At 39.6% G+C, this 14,980-nt stretch overlaps 1 protein-coding gene across 1 annotated transcript in view; it reads right to left on the reverse strand.

Annotated features, from left to right (window-relative positions):
- The window catches only part of ZDHHC17 (zinc finger DHHC-type containing 17), a 156,784-nt gene that overhangs the window by 10,137 nt on the left and 131,667 nt on the right, over positions 1 to 14,980 (reverse strand). Inside the window, exons 12-15 of the mRNA XM_029597144.1 lie at positions 12,580 to 12,642; positions 3,326 to 3,419; positions 1,751 to 1,834; positions 1,213 to 1,370 (exon numbers count right to left, since the gene is read on the reverse strand). Of these exons, the coding sequence (XP_029453004.1) occupies positions 1,213 to 1,370; positions 1,751 to 1,834; positions 3,326 to 3,419; positions 12,580 to 12,642 (399 nt within the window). The remainder of the gene's footprint in view (positions 1 to 1,212; positions 1,371 to 1,750; positions 1,835 to 3,325; positions 3,420 to 12,579; positions 12,643 to 14,980) is intronic.

The following is a 14,980-nucleotide window of genomic DNA, read 5'->3' on the forward strand; positions in this document are numbered from 1 at the left end:
ATCACCCTACGCCTAGAAGTACTGGGTTAGAGAACTGCCCCAGATACAGTGGATAAATACAGTCATGTCATTTCAAAATTCAATTATATTTAGCCACTGAAAGAAAGGGTGTTCCAGGAAGCCTGTTTGGGTTGGGAGAGGGAAAGCATGACCATATATTTCAGTTTACAAATGCACTTGCAGCTTTTCCTGCAGATATAGCAAGAGCAAGGCCTGTGGGTACTACCCAGATGCTTTCTCCTTGACAATCGCTTACAAGGTGTAAGGGTAGAAAGATAATGCTAGAGCTTGCACCTCGCTGGCTCACTGATGATTGCATCAGTATCTGTGCTTTGTTTCAGGTCTTTCTGTGTGTAGGCCCTTGCGCACTTAGGGCCTGATTTTAAAAAGCATTTACATGAGTAAAACTGGGTTTTATTTCAGTAAATGTACTTTACTCAAGTGAGTGAGCTTTTGAAAATTGCTTCAATATATGTCACTAAATTGTCCACAGGATTTACTCACGTAAGGACACTTTACTTGTGTAAATGGCTTTTGAAAATTGCTATGATAGTATGTTACATTTGTGTGCATAACTCCTTTGAAAATTACCTCCCTAAGGGCTCTTTTTGCCCCATCAGAAGAAATGTACTAAAGTGATACTCTTTACTGCATTACCTCTCAGGTAAAAAAAAAATCAATGAATTACATTTCGACAGCCAAAATTATCACATTCATTAGTTCTCAAGGAGGAAGTCCGAATGTGAGGTAGGGGTAGAACTAAGTTCTAAAGGAATACAGTGGATAAAATAATACATTTAGCGGTAATGACTAAAAGAGTAAACAGAATAGCAGTATAATCACCGTGTAACTATGAACTCAGATAAGAACACTGCCAAAGTAGGGTTATCGCCTCCTGTGGCAAGGCGGCAGGTATACAACAGTTCCAGGCTTAGTACTAGAGTAACCAGATGACATACAGAGCACGTGTGCCACCTTCCTAACAACGATTTGTGATCTGGACATGCAGTGGTAGGAAATGGCTGCAACCCGGCCTGGGTTACAGCAGAAAACAAGACCCAAAGGACAGAAACTTATCTGGTCTCAAACACTCGTGTACAATATTATCTCGGGATAATTCCTATGCTGATCTAATGCAAGATGTTACAGCTTGTGGAAGGGGATTTCTAACTCCCAGAGGTATATATAGTGGAAGAATAAGAAGTCTCCTACCTGGTACATCTGACACATAAGTAACACAGCCACCCACATAAAGTGAAATACACTGTTTAAAAACATCCAGAACATCCAAGGGGAACAGGTGGCAATCTGGGTAATGTATGTCCAAATACCATCTTTTGTGTAGCTGGTCTCGCAGTGGATTCCCCAATCTAGAACAGATACAAAAAAAAAGATGCAATAGGCCTTATTTTCACACAGATTTGCAGAGCATGACAACATCCTCTTTAAAGAATCAATTTTAAACACAGCATACTATGGAAGAGCTTTTGATTTCTGGCACTAATGGAGTAATCTCCCTAACTCCCACCATACAGCCTATCCCAGTTTTTAGCTTTATTCTGTTCGCTCGTCACTTGATAATGGTAACCAGACACCTCATGCCAAGCTTTTACATGGATTAATGCACATTGTAGAGGGCTTAAAACATCTAATCAACACCAGCCAAGGCATGCAGCTAATCTTTCAAACACATGACCTGCATGCCCTACAGCTTTAGGAAATACCTCAAAATACACCTAGGACCACTTACAAGAGATGCACCCATAGATCATCCAGCAGATCATACAGAGCAAGAAGAAGAGGTATCCCATGAAATAACGATGATTGCCAGCTCCTAAAAATAAGGAGAAGATCATTAATCCCGAGGAAGTCTACAAACCAGTTGAAGGCTGCGTAGTGTAAATTTCTTGCACATGTTTACTGAGAAGAGAAATAAAAATTAAACAATGAATTCATAAAACAGGCTTTTGAATAAAGCATTTGAGTTTTTGGGTTATGGGGTCATTAGTGATTAATCTTAGGGTTAAGGAATACGACTAAATCCGCTTCTAACTCAACATGATTTCAGAACTGCATTACAATTACTGATTTTCTCTAACACTGATTCTTGCAACTCCCTTTTACTTGGTCTTCCTTCTTCTACTCTCCGTTCCTTACAAACCTTACAGAACGCAGCCGCTAGAATCCTGACAGGAAAAAAAGAAATTTGACCATATAAATGCCTGTTTTAATATCCCTCCATTGGCTTCCAAATCAAATACCAGATTGATTTCAAAATATTATGTTTATTACAGAAAATTATTTATGGTGGACAGACAGACTGGTTAAATGCCGCCATGCGTCTACATATTCCTCAATGGAACCTTAGATCTGCAAGCAAAGGCCTCTTATCTATCCCCTCAGTTCGGTCAGCTCACCTCAGCCAGGTCAGAGCAAGAGCTCTATCACTAGCCGGCCCTAAAATTTGGAACGCTCTCCCGTCTGTATTCCTCCTACAACCCAATTTAAAATTATTTCAAAAAGGCTTAAAGGCATGGCTGTTTACAAAGGCTTACCAGGATTCAGATTAATTTTCTATGAAGTATTTACTGCATATGAGTCCTACGGCGCAGGGGAATGTTTTATTTACGAAGCTTCTCTCCTTTCTTTCTATCCTTATTATGAAGTAAGTTGTAATCTCTGATTTTATTTATTCTTTTATCCTAATCTTTTATGACTATGCTCCAAATTTGTAAACCGTTGTGATGGTATTTCCAAACGACGGTATATAAAACCAATATATAAGTAAATGTATTATTAAATCATAAATGAAAGGCAACAGAAAGGAAATATCCCATTAGCCTGATGAATGGATCATCTGTATTATCTCTTCTCAACAACATTGTTGGTTTGCTTTTAATTTAGAAATTCAAGTTAACAGTGCTTTTATCACACCTTGGCAGTTTGAACTGGAGGTCTGAGTATAGCTCACATATTGAAATGTGAGATTTGTAAGCAAAGTTTCATTTTTCTTGGTAGACAGTAGGAATAATCCAGAAATAACATGGTTTAATGGAGCCTATTCACCACAGATGAAAATAAAAGGATGGTTAGTCACCAAGACCTGCTTTAAATATTTTGGGAAATTGGGAGGGGGAGACAAAATGCAAAATGGCAGGGCAAGAGAGAGCAATCAGAATAATGGTGCTGCTACTTGAACAGGGTTGGGAGATGCTACTCCAATTACAAATGACGCATTTCATGTTGAGAATCCACTACCTCACTCTGCCAATTAGCTAAAACTCAGACTAATCAACTGTTAGCTGTCAGCACCTCTTACACTTACCTACACAGTTACCCACCCATGGACAGTGGTGATCAAATTTTGCTATACATCGATTGCATACGCCACAATGCTTGGATCTCACTGGCTTTCTGATCTATTAAGAGAAATTTATAAGATGACAAAACAGTAAAATTTAGCAACACTGATGTGAATTCAGATGTATTAAATATATTTCCCACATTAGTACATCTGTTTCTATGAACAATAATCAAGCTTCAACTAAAAAAGCTAAGGTATGCTATTTACAGAGACAGAAAGAGGGACAGAAAATGTTTCTACTTTTAAATGGTTGCCTACTTCTGACAGTTCAAGGATATCTTGACTTATTTTTTCTAGCCACTGTCTGTACCTTGTATATGACAATTATTCTGAACACTGCTGTTTCTGTGGTTCATTCACTTATCTACTCATGGTTCCAAAGGATGCCCTTATTATTATTATTATTATAAGAGTCTCACAGTGTCTTAGGGCAGAAAGCCATAAAGTCAAGGTGAGAATATAAATGAGCCTGCTCTTGCCTTGCTCTCTGATATCTCAGTAGTAAATCAATCATAGGTGGTCCTTGTATTTTAATGTCATTACAAACGTCCCCATCCTGCCCTGCCAGTGTATTTCAATCTTGCTCTGGAGGGACCACCTCTAGAAATGAGAAGGGGTAATTCAGGTTCTGGTTGCATTTGCCCTTTGACCCCTCTGTTAATACTGCTTTTAAAGGTGCCAATGAAAAACAATTACCAGGGTTTTTTTTATTTTTATATTGATGAGGTCATGGTAACTGTCTCTCACCACCTCTGTGATAACTTCACAATTAAATTCAAAACTCTCCAGGAGGTGCCAAATGGTGAGGAACAATAGTAGGGAAGCAAAAATCAGAACAATTAGGAAGAAACCCCGAGGAACAAAGAGGTCCTTCTATCCCCTAGTAAGGCAAAAAGGGGTGAACTGGTAGGAAAAAACACACTTGTGCCTGTAACAGACGTTCAAATGAAAATCTTTACCGTAACTTAAAAAGGATGATGCAGGCCACAATACCACAAACCAAAACCCGCATCAGAAATATGATGGCAATGAATATTATGGTCAATTTGTCCATCTCGAGTGTTAGTTCTCTTCTCACTTCCCTTGCATCATTATCCATGGAGAAAATGTTCTCACCTTGTAGATTTGGGTAACTGGAAGGGGGTTCCAGCATAAAGTCAATAACAAGGCAGAAGAAAATCCCCAAATACAAAAACTCCAGGGTAAGTGTTCCCAAGTACAAAAAACATCTGAAACTCTACTTTGGTCGGACTCAAACTTCTTTCTCAACTGGAAAATTCTCAACAGGAGTTAGACCCTTAACTTCTTGTCTCAAAAATATCACAGTTTCTCCTTACCCTTGCTTCTTCAGGTTGCTCAGGAAACAAGAACCTTGCCTCAATCCTTTTGGATACCAGGGGTATGCCCTTCCCTTCAGAATGGTCAAGTTTAAAGTCCAAAAATCTTATTCAGAAGTCCATCAGTATCTAAATATGAAGAGTGATGAGCAAAGGCCCACCCAAAAAGTAGTGGTAAATCTTCTCTTTAGACTCTGTGAAGCCTCAACTCCACTATTCTTCCTCAAAAATCCCAAGGGGATCCAAACTTCTCAACTGTGACTGAAATCCTGAAGGAATGTTTCTCCTAAGCTGAAGTCCAAGGGGGGATCTCCTACTCGTCCCACAACTTGCTTGAGATCCTTGGGGATCTCCAGCTGCTCTCCTCACCAACTCTTCAGAATCTCCTTCCCACTAAAGCACCGAGCATGCTCCAGGAGATTACATACCCCCCCCCAAAAAGGTGGGGTTACAGCAATGGGAGGAATTCCAAAAAAACAAAACTCCTCCTACTATCCCCAGTTAGAAAATCAATGGCAATTATTAGTAACTGGTGAAACCCAGACACATTATTTTCTGCTTTCTTGTTGGATGATCAAAGTTGGGGTCCAGAAGAACTCCCCCATTGAAATATAGAAGTAGTGAATTGTTTAGGGAGGGTAAGATACAGTGCTGGAAAAAGTGACAGGTATTGCACTTGGAGGAGACAGCAGAGCCACATATTGGTTTACCTGGTCCTCGAGTCATAAGAACATATAGAACATAAGATATTCCATACTGGATCAGACCAAGGGTCCATCAAGCGCAGATTCCAGTCTCCAACAGTAGCCAATCCAAGTCACAAGTATCCAAACATTAAATAGATCCCATGCTACTAATGCCGGCAACAAGCAGTGGTTATTACTTACTGATTAACAGAAGTTTATGGCTTCTCCAGGAACTTATCCAAACCTTTTTTAAACCCAGCTACACTAACTGCCTAAACCACATCCGCTGGCAACAAATTCCAAAACTTAAGTGAAAAATAATTTTCTATGATTCATTTTAAATGTGCTATTTGCTAACTTATCCAAAAGAGTAAATAACCGTTTCTCATTAACCTGTTCAAATCCTTTCATGATTTGTAGACCTCTATCATATCCTTTCCTCAGCTGTCTCTTCTCCAAGCTGAACAGTCCTAACCTCTTCAGCCTTTCCTCATAGAGCAGCTATTCCATGCCCCTTATTTTGGTCACCCTTCTCTGGTACAGAGAAGGGTGACCATCGCAACTATATCTTTTTTGAGATGTGGCGACCAGAATTGTAAACAGTATTCAAGATGCGGTCTCACCATGGAGCGATACTGAGGCATTATGACATTTTCCGTTTTATTAACCATTCCCTTCCTAACAATTCCTAACATTCTGTTTGCTTTCTGGACCGCCGCAGCACACTGAGCCGATTTCAATGTAATATCAACTATAATACCCAGATCTTTTTCCTGGGTGGTAACTCCTAATATGGAACCTAACATGGGCCCCAGTTTGAAAACTTTTAATAAGTTGATGAATTGTAGAATGTGTCATACCCTTTATTTTAGACCTTATAAGCGATGAAAATTCTAACAAGAGGAGTTGATTTGTACACTGCAGTCTCTGCTAGCTGCATTGTAGAAATCAACTCCTTTTTATCACTTATAAGGACTATAATTCTTTACTGATGTCAATTTTCACAATGAATACCTCTGAATGTGTCTGTAACACTACCCCCCTAACCCCAACCCACCACCCAAAAACTCACCTCGAATCAATCACCCCTTAGCAATGGTCCATATATTGAGTTCAGGCTGAGCCTTATAAAGAGGATCTCTCGCTATCTCTCTCTCTCCGAGCGTGCGTAAGATATGCGTGTAGAGCTGCAAACATACGCGCGGTGACACAAGCACGTTTACAGGCGCATGCATGGCCCTTTAAAAATCTACCTGCTAATTTGTTAAAATTGACTTCATCTTTAAAAGGAAGTTAAATTTTTTTAGATTAAACTCCAAACCCCCTCCCCCCACACACACCAATCTGCCACTGCCAGACATTTCAAAAATGGCACCAGCTAATCTCACTCTGTACTATCCCTCCAGACGCTAAGAAGCAAAGGATCACACAAGGTCAGTCGGTGGCTTTTGGAGCTCATCCTCACTGAGGCAGCAGGGTTTCCTCCAGCCACACAACTTGAAGAAATGGCCATCAGAGAGCGTAAACTCTGGGAGGAGATGGGTCCTCCTGCTTTCTGTTCTTCACAATATATATACTTCTATATAAATATATGTATATATTTTTAAATGGGAGGTTTAAAACTACTTTGGCAATTATTATTTGTTTCTCCAATTGACCCTCCATGTTGTATAGGTTCTCAATTTCAACCCAAATATAGGATTCAAACTAGCAGCCTAGCAATGAAAGGCATATAGAGGAAAATAATTTATGCTAAGAAGTAATTTTTCTCTCTCTCACTACCACCAAAACCATAACATTCGAGCTGGTTTTTCTTTCTAAGCTGAAATTCTGCTTTAATGATCAACATGAAGAAAGAGACAATAGTTATATGAACAGTTACATAATTTAAAGTTTATCAGTCAAGGATAATATTACTTGTGAAAAGATGACCATGTTCTTTCTGCTATCACTAATATAAATATGGCTTCATTCCTATGATTTCCTCCTGTTAATTATTTTTACTCTTTATTTGAATAGTTTTAAAACTATTTAGTTGAAAAACTAAAGAAAACCTTGACTAGCAGGAAAAGAAGTAACTGCAACAATACCATGAACTGTCTGCAACAGAAATTACTTGAGATCAAAGCATGAATAATAATCAACACTATACCCATCAGACCTAGAGCACCAGAAATGGTCCAAAATGAGACCAGCAAATATTTTAATTTCCTGGAGTGTAAGCAGAGATATTCAACCAAGACCCATTAAATGTACTAATTTAGCCTGACAATGGACTCAGATGCTGGTACACTGTCACCATTCAAAACGCCTCTGATGAAACTCATATTAAAAATAAATTATATATATTTTGTATATATACATATATACAATGTATATATATACAAAAGTATTCGACCCCTAAACAGTCTGTAGATTTGTGTGGATTACAAATGACACCTACACAGATTGTTCCAGACAGCAGGTTTATTGCAAACCAGTATGCTCTTAAAGCACATTTTCAACATCACAAATCATTATTTCTCTGCATTTTTTTGTACAATAAAATTAAAAATGGAAAAATGCTGCTTGCATAAGTATTCAACCCCCTCAGACTAGTCATGGGATAGGAGATGATGTCCTTTCGTGGATTACAAACTGATTAAAAGACAGGAAACAGAGAGTAGGATTAAATGGTCAATTTTCTCAGTAGAAAAGGGTAAACAGTGGAGTGCCTCAGCGATCTGTACTTGGACCAGTGCTTTTAAATATATATTTGGTTATTTATATATATATATATATAAATGATCTGGAAAGGAATACAACAAGTGAGGTTATAAAATTTGCGGATGATACAAAATTATTCAGCATAATTAAATCACAAGCGGATTGTGATATATTACAGGAGGACTTTGCAAGACTGGAAGATTGGGCATCCAAATGGCAGATGAAATTTAATATGGAAAAGTGCAAAGTGTTGCATATAGGGAAAAATAACCCTTGCTGTAGTTACACGATGTTCAGTTCCATATTAGGAGCTACCACCCAGGAAAAAGATCTAGGCATCATAGTGGATAATACTTTGAAATCATCAGCTCAGTGTACTGCAGCAGTCAAAAAAGCAAACAGAATGTTAGGAATTATTAGGAAGGGAATGGTTAATAAAACAGAAAATATCATAATGCCTCTGTATCACTCCATGGTGAGACAGCACCTTGAATACTGTATACAATTCTGGTCGCCTCATCTCAAAAAAGATATAGTTGTGATGGAGAAGGTACAGAGAAGGGCAACCAAAATGATAAAGGGGATGGAACAGCTCCCTTATGAGGAAAGGCTGAAGAGGTTAGGGCTGTTCAGCTTGGAGAAGAGACGACTGAGGGGGGATATGATAGAGGTCTTGAAGATCATGAGAGGTCATGAACGAGTAGATGTGACTCCGTTATTTACACTTTCGAATAATAGAAGGACTAGGGGGCATTCCATGAAGTTAGCAAGTAGCACATTTAAGACTAATCGGAGAAATTTCTTTTTCACTCAATGCACAATTAAGCTATGGAATTTGTTGCCAGAGGATGTCGTTAGTGCAGTTAGTGTAGCTGGGTTCAAAAAAGGTTTGGATAATTTCTTGGAGAAGTCCATTAACTGCTATTAATCAAGTTTACTTAGGGAATAGCCACTGCTATTAATTGCATCAGTTGCATGGGATCTTCTTGGTGGTTGGGTTCTTGCCAGGTTCTTATGGCCTGGATTGGCCACTATTGTACAGAGTAATGCATATGAGAATGAATTTACTCAATCCTACATTTAAGAAGTAATATCTCAAAGAGATAGTAACGCAATAATATACCTGGACTTGACCAACATTACTCAAATAATGATTTTATTTATGAAATTGTAACCGAACTTTATTGGCACCTGTTAGAATGCACGATATCCTAGATTTACTAACCTTAGTCTATGTGCCTATTTGTAAACCGTTGAGATGATATATAACTTAGCGACGGTATAGAAACGTTTTTAAATAAATAAATATTGGAAACAGGATGTTGGGCTTGATGGACCCTTGGGGTCTGACCCAGCATGGCAATTTCTTATGTTCTTATGTACTAGGTAGAATCACTTTTTGCTACAATAACAGCTTTAAGTCTGAGGGATAAGTTTCTATCTGCTTTGCACACTGTTTGGGAGTGATTTTTGCCCATTCTTCCTGGCAGATTTGCTCCAGGTTGTTCAGGTTGGTTATATGACATTTATGGACTGCAATTTTCAAATAGTGCCACAGATTCTCGATTGGATTGAGATCTGGACTGTGACTTGGCCATTGTAGAACATTCACCTTTATATTCAGTCAGTCCTGTATTAGTTTGGCCTTGTGCTTGGGGTCATTGTTCTGCTAAAAGGTGAACTTTTCCCAAGTTTTAGTTTTTTAGCAGACTGAAGCAGGTTGTCGTGCGGTATCTGCCTGCATGTTGCACCATCCGTCTGTTCTTCAATTTTAACAAGATGCCCCATCCCTGCTGAGGAAAAGCATCCCCCTAACACGATGCTGCCACCCCCATTCTTTACTGTTGGGATGGTGTTTGCTGAGGAATGGGCAGTGTTAGGTTTGCACCACACATAGTATTTTAAATTTTGGTCAAAAAGATCCATTTTTGACTCATCTGACCCCAAAACCTTATCCCACATTTTAGCTGGGTCACTCTGATGTTTTCTGGCAAACTCCAGCTGTGCCTTGATGTGTGTTTTCTCAGTAATTGCTTCTTTCTAGCCACCCTCCCATGCAGGCCAGTTGTATGCAGAGCTCTTGATATGATTGACTGATGCACCTCCACTCCAGTCTCAGCCACTGAACACTGTAGCTCCTTTAAAGTGATTGTTGGCCTCTCTGTGGCTTCCCTCACAAGTCTCCTCCTTGCTGTGATGCTGAGTTTAGAGGGAAGGCCTTGTCTAGGCAGTGTCGGGGAGCTATGATGCAGCTTCCATTTCCTTACAATTGATCCAACAATGCTCACTGGGATATCCATGCACTTGGATATTATTTTGTAGCCTGTTCCTGTCTTATGCCTATCTATAACTATGTTTAATTTCCTTAGAATGCACTTTGGTCTTCATTTTCACAGCTTTCCTTCAGATTCTCAGTCTGACCAATGGTACTGGAATTAGGGGGTCTTTTATCCAGAAAAGTTTACCTTTTTTAATGATTCACAGTTAGAGGCCAATTGTAAGCCAACTGTTAGGGCAATATCTTTCATCTGTGTAAACTTGGAGCTTTCACAGCACAGGGGTTGAATATTTATGCAAGCAGCATTTTTCAGTTTTTAATTTTATTTTACAAAACATGCAGAGAAATAATGAATTGTGACTTTGAAAATTTACTTTAAGAGCATACAGGTTTGCAATAAACATACTGTCTGGAACAATCTGCCCATCATTTGTAATCCACACAAATCTATTTAAGGAGTTGAATACTTTTGAATACCACTGTATATACACACACACACATATACAATTTTCAACTATGATAATCTTTGTGAACTGGAGTAACTACAGAAAAATGTAATGGATTTTAAGTGAATTTCACAAACATCTCACACTGATTAATTCTGGCACAGACAGACCATGAGTTCACTCTGATTCATACAGCTTTTTCTTTTCTTCAGTTATAGCCCCTGACCTGTTTCTGCACCTCACTTTCAGAAATGGCCTGCTTTCTGAACGCAAAGCACAGCAGCTGGATGGGAGCCAAATACTGCACAATGGAATCATGCTCACTGCTCTGGACAGGGAAGCGAGAGAAGGAAGCATTTTTTAAATAAAAGGTTACAATGAATTTTCTCAGATGAAGCTTTCCCTAAGTCAGGATTTTTTCCCCCAATGTATTTCAAACACAGAAATAAAACTGTTATGGGGAAGAACGTCCCTTTGTACAGTGACAATCTCTGCACAGAAGCGGATATTTTACTGGGTATACTCCTGAAAGCTAAGTTCATGAAGAACCTGAATCACAGCTGGATCATAAAAAAGACAGAGGTGTTAGACCATGGGCATATGCTGTTTTCATGACTTGGACGCACTAGAGGGAGAGAGATTCTTCGCATATAATGAACTTATTGTGGCAAAACGGAGTTAGGTGTAAGAGTGAGCAGTCCTTTCTTCAGATGCAGTGCCGGTAAAAGCCAAAGCATGCAATTCAGTGCAGGCTCTGCAGGCAGGAGGGCCAGTAAGTATTGTGCTGTGCTGGGCTAATCAGGCCGGATCAGGCCTCTTCTCCTCCCAGAATGCTGCCATTGCTGTTAGTTTATCCTTCTCCTCTCTTTCTGGCTTTCAAGGTGGGGGGGGCCTATCTGCTGTTGACATTTCCTTTTAGCCGGTGACTCGGCTGGTCTCCTCCCCTTGCCTCTTGGTGCTGACATCAGCGGTTTTTTTTTTTTTGCAGTGTTGCCTTTCTTATCTCCTGTTCCGGTCTGAAACATGAAGTAACTGCGCTAGGAAAGGCAGAATGTGCAGAGCCGCAGCTCAGGAAACAGGCAGTGCACTGACCAGCCATGCTGGTGGTGCCCCCAGGCGACTGCCCAGCCCATCCTACCCAAAGGCCGGCTCTCGTCTGCAGTTTTCGGGTGGCAGGTCAGGGTGAAGTGCTAGAGGATCTAGGTGAATTGGAGAAGGACTGGGTGAACTGGCGAGTCCAAGTTCAACTTTATAAAATACCTGCCTCCACATTTAATTCTAGGTGTTTACTCGCATAGTGTCAATTATTTTGCATGTAAAATGTGTGCATGCGTTTATAAAGTGGGTACAGAATATACGCATTTCCTTGCACTGGAAATGTCCATGTTTATTGAAACATACATGCATACTTTTGGAGCGGAAATATGCAATACTTTATAAACTGAATAGCTCCCACCGCACAGTTTATAAAATACTAATTAATCTCATGCGTTCACTTATGCACACGAATGCTGTACCACAGACAGGTTTGAGAGTTGGGTTCTTAGTTTTTTTTTTTTTAAGTCTTGGCTGAAAGGCCAAGGACAGGCTGACTGTGCCTAAATTACCCTCCTGCCCCTTCAGAAGAGATCTCCCCAGAGTATGGTTAAGGCACTGCACATGCTCAGTGGATAAATAGAATAGAATCCTTAACACTCCAATGCTGACCTTTTGCAAGCTGTAAACTGACTAGAAAAGTAATTAAAAAACCGAATATACTTACTAAACAAGTGCTACAGAATATACTGAGATCCAGACTTCCTGTTTCTGCAAGTTCAACTATTGTCTGCAACAACAAAAAAATACTTGATGTTAGTATGCTGCTTAAAAAAATCCATGGACAAAACCCTTAAAAGATATTCAACCAATCAGATGAAGGAAAGATCATGCCTCTGACTTGCCCCCTAATTTTACACTATAATCCGATGCAACTATTGTTGCTACAGGGGATGATTTCTAAACTCTTACATGCAATTTGACATTTTCTGTTAGCATCTGCTCTGGTCTACTGATAACAAAAATGTCAAATTCATATTATCTTCTATTTGGGTTTCAGATAACGAGGCGGAAAAACGGCACTATCTCTATGCTATCAGTTTGGGCATTTGTTAATTCAAGATGAAAGTAATCTTTAAATTGTTCAAACTTATGTATTTGTGCTGCACATAGATTTATTGAAATTCAACAACTATCTTCACAAAGGCATATGTCTCTTTGACATGCATATAAAAATTCATGAAGAAATCTAAAACCCAAATCAAGTCTTCTCAAATGCCAGAGAAGCAGTGGCTGCTGGCAGATAAGGCTTTCTTGTCCCACCCAGTCTCCCCAGTTATCCCAGCTTACTGTGTTGCCACAGACCCTCCATCATCTACCTGCTTTGCCTTTATTTAAAAAATGTGTATTCTGCCATAGCAACAAATGTTTTATTACAACAGTAACAAATGACATATTACAATTGTAGTACTGCCTGGTTATCCTGTCCCACACAATGCCTCCGTTTTGTCACGAGCTTGGTTAAAGGAGAAGTAAAGAGGCATGTGCTTGCATGGGATTCAAGCAATCTTTACATGAAAAGTGCTATTAGCTGCTTTTACTTTAAAAGATAAGAATTTGCAAATCTCAGAGGCAATTTTCAAAAGGAAACTGCACATGGAGTCTGTCTTTGAAAGTGCCGGCTGGCAGGGGAAGGCAGATACTTTTGTACCTGGGTAATTTGCTCACTGCTTTGAAGAAAGTGCAAAGCATGCATGGGGATTTCTCGCCACTGAATCTAGCATGAAGGGGGAGCAATATTCAAACCACATAAAGGTTTTCCAATTAATCCCTTAATTGCTAACACCTTAGATGACTTCTACCACTTTTAAGATAGTTGTACACTGTATTATACTATTCCTTGTTTCACTCAAGATTCTAGGGGGACATCATGGACAAGACAGAAGACAGTTTACTACCCAGACAGGTGAAAGCAGAAACCTTGTGCCCAAGCACCAGAATAAACTATATGCTAACTTATCCTAAGGACACTGTATACCCAAGACCCTGCCAACAGTTGCACATTCAGTAACATCACCAAGTCTCTCATTTTATTTATTTATAAAATTTATAACCTAAGCAAAGTATAACTTCACACACATAATAACAGTCAAGAACACGATACAGCCAGACAAAACTAGAATACTGCCAGATCTATCATTCAGTTCTGCCTACAATGATCTTACCTATGCCGCTCTACAACCTATCCACCAACTGCCTGCTTAAGAAAACCTTTAACTTTTTTTTTTTCAGAATAATTTCATACATCATCAAGCAAGCAGTTCCATAATTCAGGGCCAGGCACCACAAATACCTGTCCCCTAGTCTCATACAGACAAGAATACTTTATTGATGGAACCTCAAGCAACTTGTAGGGGCAATACACGCCTCATGCACACCAGAACAATGGAATGTAACACCTTGATAACCTAAAAAAAGAGTTTAAAACCTTTTCCTGACACATCAGCGGCAGTCAGTGTAAAGACTGTAAAATTACTGTAACACGTTGGCACCTGGCTGCACCCACTACCACGCCTGCCGCTGCATTTTGTGCCAGCTACAGGGCTCACATAGTAGTAGTAGCAGCAGCAGCAGGAAGGCCCAAAAAGACCGCACTACAGTAATGAAGACCATGAAGCAGAGTCTGAAAGTCAATACATGGTGTAAAAAATGGTTTTGGATACATGGGAGGCTGGGGCCGTGTATGGAGCAGTAAAAGGCCATATGATAAGGATGGCCTACATTTGTCCATGGCAGGAAAAGGATACATTTTCATGCATTTAGACTAGAGGACAGGAATGGCAGGAGGTGGCCATTGAAATTGGTATTTTGCCTCCAAGCAATACAACAAGACTAGGGGGCACTCCATGAAGTTAGCATGGGGCACATTTAAGACTAATCGGAGAAAGTTCTTTTTTACTCAACGCACAATTAAACTCTGGAATTCGTTGCCAGAGGATGTGGTTAGTGCAGTCAGTATAGCGGTGTTTAAAAAAGGATTGGATGAGTTCTTGGGAGGAGAAGTCCATTACCTGCTATTAAGTTCACTTAGAGAATAGCCACTGCCATTAGCAATGGTTACATGGAAT

The sequence above is a fragment of the Rhinatrema bivittatum genome, chromosome 4, assembly GCF_901001135.1.
Source record: "Rhinatrema bivittatum chromosome 4, aRhiBiv1.1, whole genome shotgun sequence".
Taxonomy (NCBI): Eukaryota; Metazoa; Chordata; class Amphibia; order Gymnophiona; family Rhinatrematidae; genus Rhinatrema; species Rhinatrema bivittatum.